The sequence below is a fragment of the Cupressus sempervirens genome, chromosome 4 (genome assembly GCF_028749045.1).
Source record: "Cupressus sempervirens isolate cs-2001-9-10 chromosome 4, ASM2874904v1, whole genome shotgun sequence".
NCBI lineage: Eukaryota > Viridiplantae > Streptophyta > Pinopsida > Cupressales > Cupressaceae > Cupressus > Cupressus sempervirens.
This window is the reverse complement of record NC_143121.1, coordinates 661,102,994-661,122,638: the sequence shown is the minus strand read 5'-3', so window position 1 is coordinate 661,122,638 and position 19,645 is coordinate 661,102,994. Positions and strand designations below refer to the sequence as shown.

The following is a 19,645-nucleotide window of genomic DNA, read 5'->3' as shown; positions in this document are numbered from 1 at the left end:
TTGAGGAATCAACCTTGAAATTGAAATGCATATAATGATAAAGGAAATGTGAGCATGTAATAGGATTGAATTTAACAATGAGAAATACAATTACCTTTGTAGATGCAATTGAATTTGATGTGCGATCAAATTTGCAAATGTAATAGCCTTGACTCAAAGCAACCAAAAGGAAAGCATGAAAGTCAAAGCCTCGTGAATGGAAATACTTGTGACATGCCTTGATGAAGAATGGAAGAACTTGAATGGATAAATGAAAGATCTCCTTAGAAGCCTAACTCCACTGCCACCTTGAAGAAGAAGCTTGATGCAAGAAGGAAATGCTAGATGTTGTATGCCTTGAAATGTTTGCTTGAAGACTACTTGTATTTGGCTATGTGCATGTATGATAGCTTGATGGATGAAAATGAAATGCCTAAGCCTCCTTATTTACTAGTTTCCAAGATAAAAACAAAATAGGCTGACTTGGGAGACATGATTAAACAATTTAACACTCGAGAATCATTAGGCCTTGGGACCTAAATTCCTTTGGTTATAGGTCGACCTAGTTGACCTATACCTAAGGGCATATTCAAGAAAGAGGACCTCGAGGTCTAAGGGTAAGTGTAGAAAGATTCAGGAAATATGGAAACTACAAGAATGTATGACCAAAAAGGTGATAAAATAACACCTAGAGGGCCATGTACAAAATGAGAGGTGACCTAGAAATTTGAGCAAGATTGGAGGAAGAAAGAGAGATCAAAACCACGCTAAGGAGGGCTAAAATGTCTCAAAATGAAGTGCTTCCATTTTAAGACAATACACCTCCTTTCCCTAAGAAAAGGAATCACAATACAATGAATTCTAATCGATGAAAGTGCTATTAAATGATAGAGAGGGAAAGAAGCTCACCAAGATTCAAACCTGAAAACAGATTGTCATACTATAGAGAAAACTGAAACTGAGCGAGATCTGGAACTAAGAGATTGAAATTTGCATACCCTAAAAATCTAGAGTCTCTAGATAAGGGGCAACTTGGAGAGGCCTGGTAAAAATTGAGGTCGACTTTCACCCAATTTACACAAGAAGTTCCAAGATCTAAAGCTCCAAGATTTTTTTTTACCCTAAATCTACAATTTTGAGCCTGCAAACCTATAAACTTGTTCCGACACACAAGAAAGAGGGAATTTTGTTGGTGTGGAAGGACTTGCCTCAGTCAAGCTGCTATTGAGGAATCAACCTTAAATTGAAATATATATAAGTGAAGGAATGCTAGCATATAGTAGAAGTAAATGTAACAATGGAAAATATCATACCACTATAGATGCATTTATGTTTAATATGTGAATACTTGAATGCATGAAAGTGAATCTCCTAAATGGACAACTCCAATGAAGAACAAAGCTAGATCTCGGAGAAGGAATACATCATGAAGATCTTGAATGCTTGAAGACTCCTTGAATGCACTTACTTGAATGCTTGAAAGTCGATGCTCATGAAAATTGTTGATGTCATGGATAATAATGGATTGCTCATAGAATGTGTCTTATCAAAATGAAGTGAGAAGGCCTCCTTTTATACCAATTTTGGGCATAAAAATTGAAAGGGACAACTGTACAAGGCGGGAAAAGGATAATATTTTGTATTGGATTTGGGAACAAATAGAAATCGACCTACCAAGTAAGGGATGACAATTGCCCTTACGCTAAGTAAGGGCCAACCTCAACCCTAACCTGGAGGTATAAACGCCTAGGTTGAAGCCTTGGGTGCAAGAAACATTGGGATGTCAGGGGAAATATGATAAGATATGTAGAAAAATGGTCAGTTTTGCATTTAAATCATTGTATTTATGATTGGAGGAATACATCGAAAGCCATGCATAGATAAGATAAGATAAATTTATTCATGTCCAACAAGAGACCACAAGAGTCTAAGGGACTGAAAAGCGTACAACAAGACAACCATGAGCAGTGGGAGCACCAAACAATGTCTACGGAAAGAAGAAAAAAAGAAAGAAGACGAACAAAGCTAAGAAAATATTAAATAATCATCACAAATGACTAGTAGTCTAGAACCGAATGCCAATTTAGAGTATTTAGCAAGATTGGAAGAAGAAAAAGGACCTTGATTTAAGTAATTAAATGCAATAGGAGGCCCTAACATGCCAAACCATACTAAGGAGGGTAAAAGGTCTTACAAAGCAAGTGTGCACTTTTTAAGATGACACATGTACCATCCATTCTGGGATGGTTATTATCCATGCACTATAGATGGGATCAGTAATTGCAAGTTGGATTACTTGCAGGGTCAACACATCCATAGGAGCCTAGTTAGAGGATGGAGATAGCAAAATTTTCTCAAAAGTAGGAATGGATGTGAGTTTTGTGTTCTTTATGACCTAAGTGATGATAGGATTAGCATTGTGATTCGAGCGGTCTCATTTGGCTTCACCACGTTGGGCATAGTGAATTTGAGTTCAATATTGAGCAACATAAGTTTGATAATGTTCTTCTTAGCAAGTTGTTGTTCAAAGTTTGTCATCCTTCTAGTGCATTGAGATTTCAAACAGATCTCATTGAGGACTTTATACAGTAAGGAGTGCTTACACCTTTGATCATCTTGTGCATGACTCCTTTTAGATGCACTTTTTAGTTGTGCATGTGATAGATAGTATGTATGACAACTCACTTTGCACAATTGTGGGAAGCAAGCTTTATCAATCTTCTGAGTTGCTTCCCTATGACATATTCACTCCTACGACATCTTCAATCAGATTTGATTAAGTTTGGTAGGCCATGTTAGTTGCATTGGTGATGATGTTACTAGAGCTAGTTGGTGATCATAAGGACATCACACAGTTCTACCCTTGGGCTTCAGGTGGATCAGAGTGTATTTTGTTTCCGAGATTTTTTAGGGACAAGCGATTTTAGAAAGGGCAGACTGTAATGTCCCCTTTTTATCTCGTTGTGGTTGGTGCTTTTGATTAGCTTATCATTGGCCCTCATAAGTGAATGATAGAGGGTTCCTAGTTGGCAGAACAAGAGGCTATTTCCCTTCTAGAGTACACTTACTATTTATAATAAATCATTTATAGAACATTTCTATATTTGGCAGGGCACCTTGACTTGCCTTACTTGCAGAGATGACCTTTTGCCTCTTGGTGTTTATTAGGTATCCAGGGATTTACTAATGATAGTAAGTTGAGGGTTGATAGAGATGAACCATTACTATTTTTAGTAAGGCATCTTAGTTAGCAATGAGTGTAGTAGGCTACCTCCTAGTGAAGCCATAACTGATTTACAATGATTAATGGAGTTATAATATTATAATTATTATTAATGTTACACTTTAATAATAATTAATTATTAAGTGCATATCATCAATTGAAGTATGAAATGACTATTTTAAAGTTTTTGATTAAGTTATAATATAAAGTCACTTTAAGTTATTCTAGTTTGTTTGTAAGCTACTTCATAATAAGGAATAAAAAATAAAGAATATATTTTCCCATATTGCAAAAAATTCAAACATTCACTAACTAAAAAGCTCTATAAACAAGGCCATCCTTTCATTTGAGTTATATTATGAGTATATATGCTAATATTATTTCTCCATTGTTGCTAGAAATCAATGACAAATTTTATTGGACAAAAACCCTTGGAACAAGAAGGTTTTGGATGAAATCCCATTCCTTTCATTGTGGATTCAGTCTTCGATCTCAAAGACAGTGTTGGGAATTAAGTAAGTTTATCTTTGTTGAAGCATTCATAGTTTAAAGTTGATATTGGGCATATTGAGAAGCAAGACATGGGTTAGAGCATCATCTTGTAGCCATAACACAAGGATAGAAAAACGTCTAGGCAGATAAAGAAATGAACTTTTAATATCTATATGGTTTGATCTAATTTGTTGTTTTCCTCAGCAAATAAATGCACATATGGGTACCTTTGGAGGATGTGTCTAATCTCTTCACTAGGAGACACAAAGGAACATCATCAGAGGGGTTTAGTATCAAGAAATATATGTTTCGACTCTGATGAACTCAATAACTTCATATCAGACTTTACGTGACAATTGTTTGACACAATCGCTCTAGGACTTATTGAACACTTTAGGACAAACCTTGGATTACACTTGTATCAAAGCTTGCATTCAAAGTCTTTGACTCAATGTCAAACATCCAAAATTGAAACAAATCTAGTGTTTGTTAAAGTTGGAACCAGTTGGGTTCATATAGTGGTATCAAAGTTGGAATGTAAAGTGTTCGAGGAAATGTCAAACATTCAAAATTAAAAACCAAAATTGGATTTGAGATAATATCCTAGTATGAAGTATTGCAACAAACATATATTCATATAGCGTCTAACCATGTAATTCTAATTATTATAATGGGATATATATACTTCTACATGTACATATCTTGATATATCTCTTCTATAATAGACCGAGTTCCTTATATATATACTATATAGTATTAATGTCTCATTTATTATCCTTGGTGTATATATATATATAAAATTCCCCTTACTTTGTGCATGTGTGTTTGTGTGTGTATATATATATATATTTTAATGCATATCAACATCACCAATGTAAATATTTACATATATGTGTACGGTTATGCTGCTTGGAGTATAATTTTGTAGAAAGACCATTGTCTTTTAGTGGGTTGTTAGTGCTCATTAAGGAGATGGTTATGGCTATGTTTCTATCCATACCAACAAGTCTTACTCTAAGCTATAGACATGTCAAGAATTATAATGACCATCCTTAATATTTCGCAATGCCATAATTAATCTTAATACTATATTTTTGACAACCCCAATGTCTATCATTTAACCATACCAAGTAATCTCTATTGAACCATTGATGATATTTGCTTCATATTGTTTCAACTCTACCTATTGAAGATTTAGTATGAGTAGTTGAAGTTACTTCCCAAGTATGATATACATTTGATGTCACATATTTGTGTGTATAAGTTGCATTCCCTTTGCAAATGCGTATTGATTTTTCATCAAGGAGTCCTCGAGTTCTGAGGAGTTAAGGGCCTATACTAGTCACCAAGTATACTATTCTTGTTATGCCTTTAGGTATTGTGCTGGTTTTTTAAATGAATGTTATGTATCCCATGTTCTTAGTGGTACTTGTTCATAATTATTCAATCACACCTTTTGTAAATCATAATCACTAGATAAAAAGTTGAATTATTGTCTTCAGCCTGGTTCAATATAAGGATTAATTATATATATGTTCTCACTTCTCTCAAATGGGACAACAATTCTTCATCTTTTATAGTTTGTGTGATGGAGGTGTCAACGGATCGACATGTCTTGTCTTCTTTAAGACAACCCTTCCCCTTAAACTAATGTTGGTTACTTTTTATTTGTGATTTCTAACCTTTTGGTTATTTTGATCGAGCCTTTCATATAATGGATGATTGTCTACAATCTCTTCCCTTATCTTTTGGTTCTCTTATAATCAACCCATATATTATTGATATTTTGCATATGATATCATTAATATAAATCAATGTTTTTACTTAGTGATTATAATGTCCAAGGGGTTTAGCTTAGTTGGTTGAAGCAATGAGTTCTCATTGTGGACACCCTGGTTCAAATCCTAAGAGGGACATCTTGGTGGAATTCTAAGTTGTGACTCTTGGTTGTATTCGCCTCATTTGTAAGAAGTGGATTCTTAGTTGTGACTCTTGGTCTTCCAATTATTGTTTCTAGCGTGATTGCTCGAAAGGAGCTTGAATAAGTTGTAATTCTTGCTCTTAAGGAGCACCCGATATGTAAACAATCTTAATATTAATTATTGATTATAATTAATAGATTCATCCATAATGTCCACTCTAGTTTTATTAATAACATTGAGTAATATATTTATTTATTAGTCAATGCTATTTATTGAGGAAATAAATAAGGAATTAATCCTAGTAGCAACCAACCCTCATGTAAGTGAAAGTTGGAAACTGCAGAAACAACTGCCCATACTCATTTACCTTCTTCCAAGGTGCGTTAGATGCTCACCTCTTCTAAATTTTTTTGTCACAGAGGCACATTTAATTTCCAAAGAAAGCATCCTGCACTCTTGTGCAGTGTACCCTACTAGACCTTAGTATCAATTGTTCATAGTATTCAAAGACTGGTACTAGTTATCCATCACTCTTGGTAGAAAGACCAAAAAAGGATCCAAAACAAGCTGCTATGTACACCAAATAGGAGTTCATATAGAATGTACGAGTGTTAGGGACATGAGCCAATTGCTTGCATAGGGCAATGTTGATGATCTCACCCCAAAAGATCTTTTCTTTGGATCTCACAATCAGAGAGATGAACTTGTACATCCAAGGCTGAAATACATTGGACTCCTTGAGACCAATGATCCTGCTGAGTAGAGTGATCAAACCATTGATCTCCTCATAGAAATCCATTTTGAACATCTTTGGCCATTTAGAAATACATGTTCTTTTGGTTGCCAACCAATTCTTATTCATGAACTTTATGCAATCCTGTTTGTTGTCATTCCACCTCTTCAAAGCCATCTCCTATGATATGTTTGTATACAATGGAGTATGAGGGAATTCGAAGATTCTATCAAGGATCCAGTTTGATAATAATGTTTCCATCATCATCTCTAATGTTCCTGAATTTATGATCAAAGTTTTGTGCATATGCCAATACAAATTTATGTTCCAGTGCCACCACTAGAAATTTGGAGACAAGGTGTATATGGCTCTAAACGAGGACAACCATCTCCTTGTTTTTGGATGTTTCAACCCTTTTGAGGAATTCATACATGTCAACATGTCCTATCTCTGTATCTTTGGTTCCATTCCGGTACTTATCATATTTGTGCATCTTTTTCTTGCCCTTGGGAGAGACTGACTCTTTTGACATAGGAAGCAAACCTGTGGATGATGTAGCTGCAATATGACTAGCTTACATACACACATACACATGTATATAATGCCGAGAATAATTGCTCTCATGGCGCCTATTTCCATTTAATCCCAAGGTCATTTTTTTTTCAATTGGAATTTACAAAAATAGGCACCTCAAGAATGATTATTCTCAGTGTAATATATATATAAGCTAGTGGTAGTCACGGTGCAACGTGAAAACATTTTTTTTTCTATTTTAATAAGGTTAGAATCAAATTATTATTCTTCAACATTTTATGTTATAATTCCATATATGGTGTTTAATTTGCATAACTTAAATATTTTTTATTTTAAAGATATTGTTACATCAAATGTTTTAGTTAGGAGTAGAGTTAGGGTTATATTTAGGGTTAGGGTTGGGTAAGTGCACAAAGTTGTGGTATCAAAAATGGGTTATAAGATGCCATTTTTTTGCTGAAATCAACAAATTCTGAACTTCGACAAGAATTTGAAGATAGTTACTCTAACAATTTCAAGATATGACTTAAACAAAAGTTGTAGTCCTTTGAATCTAGTTTCTAAACTACTAATTTATTTTTAAAATGATCAAGTTTCAAGCCCTCAAAAAAGGGGCCCACAAAAAGTGATACTATTTTTTCAATAAAAACATAACATAGTGCGAAGTGTGGTCCCCCTAAAATCCTAATTTTTTTTGGAAATTATTTAATTGCTTTGGTTTGAAGTTAGCTAACACCATGTAGTTTATTCCATATTTTCTTGCGTAATTTTTTAATGTGTGTGTATATATATATATATTTATTTATTTTTTTAATATTTTTTTTTATGAATTTTGTAAGTGAACACATCCCAAAAACGTGAAATATCTGTGTTCCCCCTAAGAATCATTGAGAACTAATAAAAAATCTAAACTTTTTTTTATAAAGTGTGTAGAATGGAGTTTAGTTTCTAAAAAAATAACTTGTTGCGAAATCAGACGAAGGAGCTAAAATCTAACCCCACAATACTACATGTTGGTTTTAGAGAGAAAATGGACATCCATTGGAAAAGAGTTATAATTGAAATGCTTAAAATAGTCTAAATTCAAAATAAATTATATGGTTACATAGCTAACACAGAGATCTACAATATCATGTAATTTGATTTTATCGATATTCAAACATGGTGAAATCTGATGGAGAGCGCACAAGTAAAATCATGGCTTTTTGGTATGCTTGTTGGAAATCACGTTCAAGACCAGTTTGGAACGACCACACCTTTGGGTTGGATCTCCAATGCAAATCCAAGCCTAAGATTTGCTGAATTTGAATGCATTATAAAGCATGTGCACGCTATAGCAAGTATGTGCTATAGAATGTGCGCTCTATGTAAAAAATAGTGTGATCGCCCTATAGTGCATATGGGCTACTGAGGACACTTGTATAACCAAAAGAGAGGGAGGGAGGTAGGGAAGGTGATAGGAAGAGAGAGGTAGAAAATGAATAGTATAAAGAGACGTAGAGAGGGGATATGATGGTGAGGAAGAAATAGAGTAAAAGAGGGAGAGAGAGAGAGGCAGTGAGAACATAGATAGGATAGAGGAAGAGAGAATGTATAAGATGAGCTGGAGAGAGAGGATAGGATGAGGAGAGAGAGAGAGAGATAAAGAAGGTCAGTTTTTTTTTTTTTATTATTAGCGTATAGAAGATTAGTTTTCTGGCATAATGACTAGACCACTTGGTTGATACATGTTTTTTCAAATTTAGAGATAAGCTTGGCTTTATATCTGTGGAAAATGGGTATTAGATAAAGTAGAATTGGTAGGCAACCTAGCTATTCAAGTTTGCTTAGTATAGTGTAATGTCCCTGCTTCCATATTAAGGTTGAATGTTGTAACTTGCACCCATTTGTTAGTACAAGATGGAAAAAATGTATGTAAACGTATTAGAAATATTGAACCAAATAAATATCAATCTACATATTACCCTTACTACCCTTCCTAATCCTTCGGAAGAGACTCTTCTCAAATCACCTAACCCTCTAGTGAGAAATATATCTCGATTAGGTAATCGTCATATGGGGAGCATCTTCCTTAGGCCTCTTTGGGATCTTTGATAACACTACTTGGTAGAGATCCCACCTCTAACCAAGTCTCTTATCTCTGACATATGCACATGTTTGACCACTACAATATATATATATATTTTTAAAATTCTCTAAGAGATTCTCTACAAATCTCTTTGAATTCCAATTTGGAATCTCGACATTCATGAAGAATGCCCTTTGATTTCTATGTGTTCTCTTAAAAGAAACCCAACATCCATATTGAATGCTCTCTACAAAAATTATTTTGGTCTCTGAAACAATTACAATTTTTAATAACACAGAATGGCAATTATTTCTAAAATAATTGCCATTTTATAAATAATACTCATGAATGATAACTTATATGAATTATCTTGCTCATACCTCTTTTATATACTTATTCTTCTACTAGATTCTTCTCCTCTTACCAAATTGTTGTATTTATTTGTTTATTTTCATTCTATGTTTTCTACCTCTATTTGTCACTGCTCTAGGCTTGCTAGTTATCAAGTCTCTTATTGCTATTCCTTATTAGAATATCTCTGAGTTGGATTGTTATCTAGTTTTAATAGTAGTTCTTCCTAATCTATATTAGTCTATGTCCTTGTGTTTCTTGTTCTATCTCATTTGGTAATGTTTGTTGTATATGGGTATAGCCCTTAATCCACGTTGTTCTCTATTCACAGTTGATGGTTTTCAATATTGTATGTTGCCTTGTATTTCCTATTGATATTTGCTAAATATGTCCTACGACTACTTGTAATTGTCTTCTGTTTACCACATAGGTTAATTAAGAATTGCACACAGACAATGAAAACGAACACGAACAGCAAAAATCTTCTTATTATTATTCGCATATGCCAAACAGTACATTATGCTTGAATGATCCCTACAATGCTTCCCAAAGGGGGTATAAATACTTTCCGAGGAACCTTCCCGAAGGTATCCGCCGGCCACATACATTATGTCCGCTACAAACTATTTACCCGTCGGCTGATACAAGAACTTTTCTGAAGGGTCCTGTCGGCTGATACACAATTTCTACCGATGACATCATCCCCCCCAAAAAGAAAAGTCGTCTCCTGACGACTAACAAAATTAGGAGACAACCCACAAACAATAAAAGAATTACTAGAGAGAAGAAGGAGGTGTCCCAGAAGAGTGCTGCTGACGACGTAACTCATACACCTGGTCTGTCCGAATGTGCAGATCTGTCTGAATCTGTGAATTAACCTCTACGGCCTCCTTCAGTAGAAGCGCGGCATCCAAAGTCTGTCTCCTGGCCAACTGCAACTCATGCTCTGCTGCATCTTTATCCTGGATAGCCGCGTCCTTATCCTGTACAACTGCTGCCATATCCTTCAATAGTGTTGCCCGCTCTGCTGCCCATGCTGCCTGCTTGTCGGCCAAGTCGGTGGCTAACTTTTCTCTTGCCTCTTTCTCAACCATTAGGGATCTCTGAGCTGCAACATCGTCTGCTGCCCTATCCGCCTCCACGCGCTGCCGAGCATAGTAAACCTCTTGTAGCACCGGTGTCGATGAACCACTAGCAAACACCCTAGAAAACAGAATTGTGCTGTAGCGAACTCACTTGCCATGGCTGCCTGCATCATGTCAACATCATTGGCCCATCAATTATCTGAAGCAAGGACTCGTGTCGCATAGAAGATTGCTACAGTCGTCCCCATGAAAAGAGAAGCAGTCGTTGTAGTATAGTGGTGAGTATTCCTGCCTGTCACGTGGGTGACCCGGGTTCGTTCCTCGGCAACGGCGCCAAATGTTTACCGCATAGGTTAATTAAGAATTGTACACAGACAATGAACACAAACACGAACAGCAGAAATCTTCTTATTATTATTCGCATATGCCAAACAGTACATTATGCTTGAATGATCCCTATAATGCTTCCCGAAGGGGGTATAAATACTTTCCGAGGAACAATTCCCGAAGGTATCCGTCGGCCACATACATTATGTCCACTACAAACTATTTACCCGTCAGCTACATAACAAGAACTTTCCCGAAGGGACCCGTCAGCTGATACAAGAACTTTTCCGAAGGGTCCTATCGGCTAATACACAATTTCTACCGACGACATCTTCTGCTCATATCTCCGTCTTTTCCTTTCTTTTGATCTTTGTATTTATTTTCTTTATTTTTCCAAGTCGGTGTTTCCACCATTCATAGATAGGATATTGAATTCTCTAAGGTTCTTTTGTATCATTTGATTGTTTCTTCCTGCCTTATGGATGTCAATATATTTTGTCGATCTTCCCATCTCTAGACATAGTTGATCCTAAGAATTTTCTTACATGGTGGTACTTCAACTGGTCTATTCCATACTACTCTCACATTACTTTATCAGTGATGTCCTTGCTTATTCTTGATGTTATTCACTTCTTCTAATGGGTCTGACACTCAATGTTGACTGGACTTGCATGAGGTATGTAGATGAATACTAACAGGGGTGCTTCTATGTTGCCACTCGATGCTCCCTTTTTAATGACTATTAATCAATAGTTCTATTGTATGATTGTATTCTTTTCTGATTCCATTTCTTTCCTCTAATCGATGGTTATATATGATCGCCATTTTGGTTTCATGGACAAGTTATTAAATTTTTCTTCCTTTTATTGTTCGTGCCATTCTATTTCTAAATAGTAGTGTCCCATATATATATTTTCTCCTTCCCTACTTTCATTAGGATGTTCGATGTGCTCTCCATTTATGATCATCTTATTGAATCCCATTTCCAGCTGTAGCATTTTCTATATTCATGAGTCATATCTTCTTGGGCCAAACATAATTGTATGTAGTCTTGTTCCTCTTCTATTCTCGGTGGTCTTAATTTTTGATGATCCAAATATGAGGTGTCCTTGCCTTTTTTATCTCCCCTGTGATCTTTTGCATATGCTGAATGTATTCCCCCATGTCCCTCTCCCCTAATCTTCTTACATTTCATATATATATATATATATATATTTCCAATGTCAGTTACCATCTTATAAGGTAATGAAAGTGAGCTATCTAAAGGTTGCCTTCTTTTGATAGTTTTTGACTATTATGATTTACATATATTGGATTCATATTATAAGAATAATTATATTTCAATTGATATTTTATATTCTTATAGTTAGTTTTAATAATAAATATAATTTATCAGTTCATTAATTTTTCTTTGTTATTGTTATTGTCTATTTTATTTAATTATTATTATTTAATCTTATATCATGAAAATTTTCTCTAGATAGGGTTATTACATATAGCTAATTTATTATGCTTAAATCAGTGATTCAGTAGCTTGTTAGTATTTTGTTTCACTATTCTTTCTTGTAGAATCAGACTACCAGCTTATTAGTAACAGCATCTTATCATCTAATTGAATGACTTTTGCTACAATTTCTTACAACCAACTCCAGAACAGACTCGTTTGTGTTAGCAACATTATTAGGATTGTAATGACCCAGTTTATTTTGCATAAAAGATTTCACTAACAAATCTAGGAATAATTTATATAGTCCTTGATCGTCAATCAAAACATAAATTTATAAATCCATCCCCCTGAACATTAAAAGGCTCCCTTACCTGGAAGATAACTACCAGAAAATCAATATGATACAGTTTAGACCGACCTTCACTGTTGTAACATTGTTAAGGATGAGCCATGAGATTCACTTCCTCGTAAATTGTGGAGTATTTTATAATCGGCACTTGTTGGAATGATTCCATTTATGAAAGACGTATAATTATGCTTCTGTTGGCCTCAGATACAATAATCAAATTTTAGAGACATTTCTGATCGGTAAATTTTTTGTTTCTAGGTCTGTAGTAGAAAGAACAAATTTCATCTACAATGCACTAACTTGCATTTATAATAATATAAATATGTTGCTTGTTTTACCAGTTTTTTGAAAAGAATGGCCCTTTCCTTTCTGTAATAACTTTCTTCTGAAGCCATTTTGGGTATTTAATAAGGGGCAACATCTGTAGGTTTTGTTTCAATGCAACTATGCTTTTAGAAAGAGAGTGCACATTCACAATGAATCACTTCGAGAAATACTAATTTTCTAGGTCAAAAAATATTTGATCCTGCAATCAAGAAGTCTTTTGATGCAAATCCAGTAGCTTTTTTGATCTTATATGTGTTGGTTGGAAGATATTTTATTTTGCTATGTACATATTATGTTGTTGAGTCCACAAAGTTTGGATAATCTTAAGTAATTTTGACTCCCTTCTTTTCAGCTTAATTGGGGTTCTTGACAACATAATGAGAGAGAATAATAGGTTGGTAACTGTAGGTTTATGTGAAAGTGAGCGCCTCCTTCCGTGTGTCAAGGAAGCCTTATCCTTATGATGATATATCGAGTCTTTTGTCAGATCTAGTCACAACCTTTGGTGCTGAGCGCCTTATGTGGGGCAGGTAAGGGCATCTCTGAGTTCAAATTTATTCATTTCTATGATGAATACATTTTTAAATGTAAGTACTTTTTGAAGCCTCCTAGTTACCTTATTCTGAGTATGTAAGGGCACTGACCAAATCAGATTTATAATCTTTAATGACAAGTAGATGTGCAAACCTTGATTACTTTTATGTCATGTGCTGTTTTATATTTTCCTAGTTAACTATTATTTAATTTGTTATGTATCACAGGGAACTGATAGTTATAGGGTCAACGTATCTTGTAATTAGCTATCTGGATGAGAAATTAGTAATGCTTTGGCAGTGGAATTTTGGATTTTCTCCTTTCTAGAGGCAAATAGGGGCAACCTAGGAGAATTTATTTTTCCTTTTTACCTCATGATAGATGCAGTTATTGCTAGTTGTTGAAGAATTTGCATAAATCTTGAATTGAAAAGTCCCTCTTGGGATTAAGTTGGAAATGATGAGGCACATCTGTAAGCAACCAATGGATTATGAGAATATTCCCTTAAAATGCATGGGATGACCTGAAAATTGACTCCTGCAGAGAATGTCAAATTATTCCATTAAGTTGTACCTGTTCACTAATAATAGCATTCAACACCAATAACCATAGCCTATTGTTAAAGCTAGTCATGTACAACATCTTGCCAAACAGATTCTTTGGCTTGGTGATTCCCTGGGACTGGAGCTAAAGAGCAAAATCTCTATCTCGATCAATGGTAGAAAACTGCTCAAGTATAAGAGGAAACAAAAAGCTTTTCTACTCTTGAATTCTCAAGAGTGTCAAGTTAGAATAAAAGTAGATAAAGAAGACAAGATGAAGTGGCTAAATGAAATAACCCAGCTACTGTGTTATATTGAAAATACTGTCAACTTAAAACATTCTAATAAAAAATAGATCAGACAAGCCTGGAACGAATTTCCTTTGCAAAAATAAATTAGAACCTTATAAATTAAATCAGATGTGCGTAAATCATCAATTACAAAAGTAAGGTATTGAAAACATAATTATTTGATTCTTATTGGACAGTTGAGGAATACCAAAATCTGGTGTCAAAGCCTTCATTGTTCATAGCAGCTATGCCTGAATGAATACCTCTGAGACCCTCAACAATGGTGGACTGGGATTTTGAAACTGAAATCCACTTTGGTATCCATACCTACACTGCTATAGCGTGCATGTAGCAACTGAAACTGTTTGCTTGGGGCAGCATCCAAGGATTGATGCCCGGGGTTTGCATCCTTAGCATAGAGGGAAAAGAAAACATACCTCAGTACTAATCCACAAAGTAAGGAAAAATCTGAAAATATCTAATTTGACTTGGCCCCAAGCCATGACTAAAAATTAGGAAGTCACTTATTAAAACAAAAGACTTAAACTCAGAAAAATGGCTAAGTGTGAAGAAGAAACATACTACAACCTTATTAGAAGTAACAACTACGGTTAGAGAAGTGACATGACAATCCCCCTTTCTCGAGATTGTTGGTCCGCAAGCAATCACAAGTTTGGATGTTGTAAAATTTCCTCTCCCTTGTAATGTTTTGTTTCCCTTCCAACACGTTCCAACTATGAAAAGGTTATCAAGTATTCGTCAAATGCGCAATTTGAAGGCCGTATGGTAGTATTCTGGCAAACAATGCACTCAAGGGATTCGTACGGTATTGTCAGAATGCAATTGGGAGTCGTACAGTAGCAAGCGATTTTGTAACGAGAGGTTGTGCGGTTGGATTAGAAGTGGTCACACAATAGCAAGAGAAGTGGTTGTACAGTACTAGTGGGATGTTGTACAATCTATGTCCATACGGTAGTATGAGGGCTGAGATAGTGGGTCCATACGAGGACAGGAGGATACTGTACGGTGATGGAGTTGAGCATGCAGTGAGGAAATAAGAGGTCATGCTTGACGAGGGTGATGCAGTGCTTTGTAGTTCTTCAAATTTGATCAAACTAAGTCCTCCAAAATGGATTGAAAACTTCAAGGAAATAATACAAAAGACATCAAAGCATATTGAGACAGTCACAGATAGATATAGATATATTCCAGACTAAAATGGTGTTCCGGATTTGCCAAATTTGAAGAAAAGAAGCACAATGGATGGAATAAGGTGAGGGTTGATTCCCATCGAAACCACGAGAGCCAAGTAGGGTAGATAATACAAAGTCGGAATAGGGTGAGGGTTGAATCCCACCGAAACTAGAAATAGCCAAATAGGGAAAAAATTTCACTTTTGAAATGGCGAACAATCTAGAACTCCAACAGGAATTTGTAGTACAAAGAAATAACCCAAATCACATACCAACTACTACCTACATGTTGTGCTTAAATACTTTTCAGAGGAACTTTCTGAAGGTTTACAAAGATAGCCAACGACCACACCAATGGAAACAATTAAATAAAAAATGGGCCTCATTATTAAATAATTAAAGGTCTAAATAATATTATTTAAATTTTGGGATTGTTAATTATTTAAAGTATTTTATTAAAATTGGGGACATTACATCCCTCCCAAGAAGCATCTTCTAAAGGTAAATTCTTCCATTTGATTAGATATCCCCAGATCACTTTTCTTCTCAATTTTCTCTCGCCAATTAGCAATGCCTTAATGTACAAGCACCATCTGACCAAACTCATCTAATGGTAGTAACTTAGGAAAATGCAACTGTCTGTTTTCTCAAAGCCTTCTTGAAACAAGATACATGAAAAATATTATAAATCTTACTACCTAAGGGAAGCTCAAGTTCATAAGCAACCTCTTCAATCCTTCTAATCACCTTAGAGGGTCCATAAAATCTTGGTTTCAATTTTTTAGGTCCACTTTTTTTAGGGAAGATTGCCTGTATAGTTGTAAGTGAAGGAATACTAAATCACCGACCTAAAATTCTCTTTCCACCCTATGCTTGTCCACATACATTTTTTGCTAGTTTGATGCATGGAGAATATTATCCTTCAACAGTTTGAGTATATCCTAGTACTCCTGTAAAGTCTCTCTTTCTCGGGGTGCCTTGCTATCACCAAAAGCCAAGTCCACAAATGAAAAAGCTTTATATCCATACAGAGCTTTAAATGGGGACATCCAAATAGTCATATAATATGTTGTATCGTAGCAATACTCACCCTAATATAGCCATCTGATCTATGTACTTTTGGAGATAGCCTTCAACCCATTTGTTTACTATTTCCATTTGCCCATTGGATGATTACTAGTGCTTGGCATCAACTCTACCTACCAATTGAAACAACTTTCGCCAAAACAAGTTGATAAACTTGTTGTCCCTATCACTAATAATGGTCTTCGGAAGACCATGCAATCTTAATCTCTCTGAAAACAACTCGACAACTTGTGATGCTGAGTAATCAATGGCAATGGCAAAGAAATGGGAATATTTGGTCAATCTATCCACCAAAACAAATATGTGATCCTTCCCTGTACCCTTCGAACACACGTGATGAAGTCCATTGAAATTACTTCTTACTTTTGTTCAAGAATGGGCAGGGTTATAGAAGACTTGCTAGAAAGGTATGTTTTGCCTTATTCCGCTGACAAACTAAGAATTCACGAATATATTGCAGGACCTCATCGTTAAGACCTTTCTAAGAATGTCTTTCTCTAATTCGCTTGTAATTTTTAAAGAAACCTGAATGCTCTACCATGGGAGTCTTGTGTACAACTTTTAAAATATTTTGCTTCAACTTGGCCTTGTTGATGTGAGCTTTGTTCTACTAAAACATGCGAGAATCAAATACTTAATGTTTCAAGGAGAAACACCAAACACATGATCCTCTCATGCTAAGCTTGCAAAGTAAGATCATGAAATGACTTCAAGGTTCCTTCTTAATTGTGGATTTTGCTTAGTCTTATGATGTGATATGGTTATCACGAAGGGACTTACGCTATTCATTCAATGGAGATCAACTCTTGCACTTCTAAAGAATTTTTTACTTCATAATGTGAATTGAAAATATAGCTTCCGATTTTCCGAATTTTCCACCTAAACTTAAACTTCTACTACTACTACTACTACTTCTAACTAGGAATGAAAAGAATCATGATGACTTGGACCCTTCTAGGTGTAATCTCACTAGCGACTCCACTCACCTAGTTCATTCATATTGACATTTCCTCTTCAATCCCATCAAATGGATGCAAATTAAAGACTCAATACCAATTGAAGTTAACTATTAATATTAATTGGCTTACCACACAAGGTGCTCTTACAATCCATAAGAATGCTAATGGCCTGGATTTGTTTGAGTCAAACAAGTAAACATCCACAACAACTTCCATTTAACTAAACTACTTCAACATTAAAAGAAATCTACTCCAAGTGAAAGATTGAAGAAACAATGGAATACTACAAAGGAATATTAAGTAATCCACCATGAAGAACCAACAATGATTATCAATTACCTTGACAAGCATTAGAGCAACAATTTGATCAAGTCCATCCCTTGGCTAGCCTACTCTAATCTCCTGTCTATTTACTACCTCCAATATCTAAGCTAATAAATTACAAAAGAGAAGGCCTTGGCCTCTTATAGTAGTTCCATTTCAACGAAGGGTCAAGATCGATTCAAGATCAAGGTGTGAAATTTCTTCCCACAAACCCTAATTAGGGTTGCCAAATTTACAACCAAAATGAAGGCACCAATTTTGGGCCAATAAGAAAATCACAATGATTTTTCCAACTAATGAGAAGATGGGACACTTGGCATGATTTGATTGACTATGCTTGGAACTGAAATTTTCTAATTGGAGGAGACAAAAAATCACCAGCCCATCATCCTTATCCCGTTCTTGGAGTCTTGGCTTGTAGAAGGTGTTTGTAAAAATTGCAAAAAGTATCTCTCAACATTTGAGATTTCCTTCATCCTTTCAAATTCCGTCATGGAATTGACCTGAATCACTTGCATCTTCATGAATATGTCTTGATGTAGCTGGATCCCCTATGTGCTTTCCTAAATTTCCTCTTGATTTCAATCTGACTTTGCGGATTGATAGCTAGAAGATGAACCTATCCTTCTCACTATAGTCCTCGAGCTTGATCATCACCTTGCCATCTAGCCGAAATTTTTGTTGATGTGACAATGAAGGATATGTGCACCAACAATGCTATGATTTTTCGACATTTTCCAAGAATGAATTTCAATTCAGCCCTCCTTGAGTTTACCTTGCAAAACAAAAGAGAAAAACATTAAGTTACCTTGAAAAACATCAATAATAAACTAAATTCATCCCTCTTAGCATTAAAACTCATTTCTATCACCTCTCCAATTTGTCTTGAGGTAGTTCCAATTTCAAAGCTAGGCATTTTATTGGTGATAACACCAACATTTTTAAATTTAATTGCAAAATTAAAAGTGCTAGCATCAATTTTTTTAAATTTCCATCCATGGGCTGCAAGAATAATTCATGGTGGGCAATCCTAATGACTATAGAGGATGAGAGTTGGATGGTGGAAAATCCTCAGCCTCAGGAATTTCCCCTGGGGGAAAGTCCTTAGCGTCTGGAATTTCCACAGAACATGATGTAGCCTTTCTTTGTCTTAAAACTTTACGAATTTCATCATTGTTGCCCAATTTTATCCTAGCTCCGTCTCCTCTGCCTCTAACACTTGCTTGAAATGCATTTTGATTAAAAAAAAGAAAGGGTGAAAAGTGATGGGAATTCCTCAGCCTTAAGAATTTCCTCAGTGAGAAAATCCACAGCAACAAGAATTTTCGCCAAATAGGACTTTCGCAAATTTTTACCTCATTTCAACATTCCTTGGTGATTCCTGTTCTATTCTTGCTCATGATGTTGCCCTCATGCCATAAAACGCCTTAGAGGATGGTGAAATTTGAGGGAACCAATGTGGTTGAAATTCCTTAGCGTAAGGAATTTTCCGCGTTGGAAAATCCTAAGCGTCAAGAATTCCCCCGATGGAAAATCTTGAGCATTAGGAATTCCCCCCGAACCCAATTTTTCTACTTAGATCCCTAAAACTTGCCATTTCGCCCCCTTATGCCCATTTGTTTACTAATTTCTCGACTTTGTACACCTTAGAATGATCTTGCGTCTCTTTTGGGTTGATGAGGGGGAGGGGAAAACCTTGAGTGTCAAGAATTCCCCCTCCCAATGGAAAATCCTAAGCGTCAAGAATTTCTCCCAGTGGAAAATCCTTAAGAAAATTATTATTTTTTCTCATCTTCATCATTTTAGCATTGCATTGATTAGTTCGCCACTATAATAAAGATCTCTCAAAGTGCTTGCTCCTCATTTTGCTCAAAGGGGGA

General features: G+C 35.4%; 1 protein-coding gene across 1 annotated transcript in view; it reads left to right on the top strand.

The window, feature by feature from the left end:
- Positions 1-19,645, top strand: part of LOC149562989 (uncharacterized) — a 175,567-nt gene that overhangs the window by 113,589 nt on the left and 42,333 nt on the right. The window contains exon 10 of the mRNA XM_089826430.1: positions 13,246-13,367. Within this exon, the coding sequence (XP_089682556.1) occupies positions 13,246-13,367 (122 nt within the window). The remainder of the gene's footprint in view (positions 1-13,245; positions 13,368-19,645) is intronic.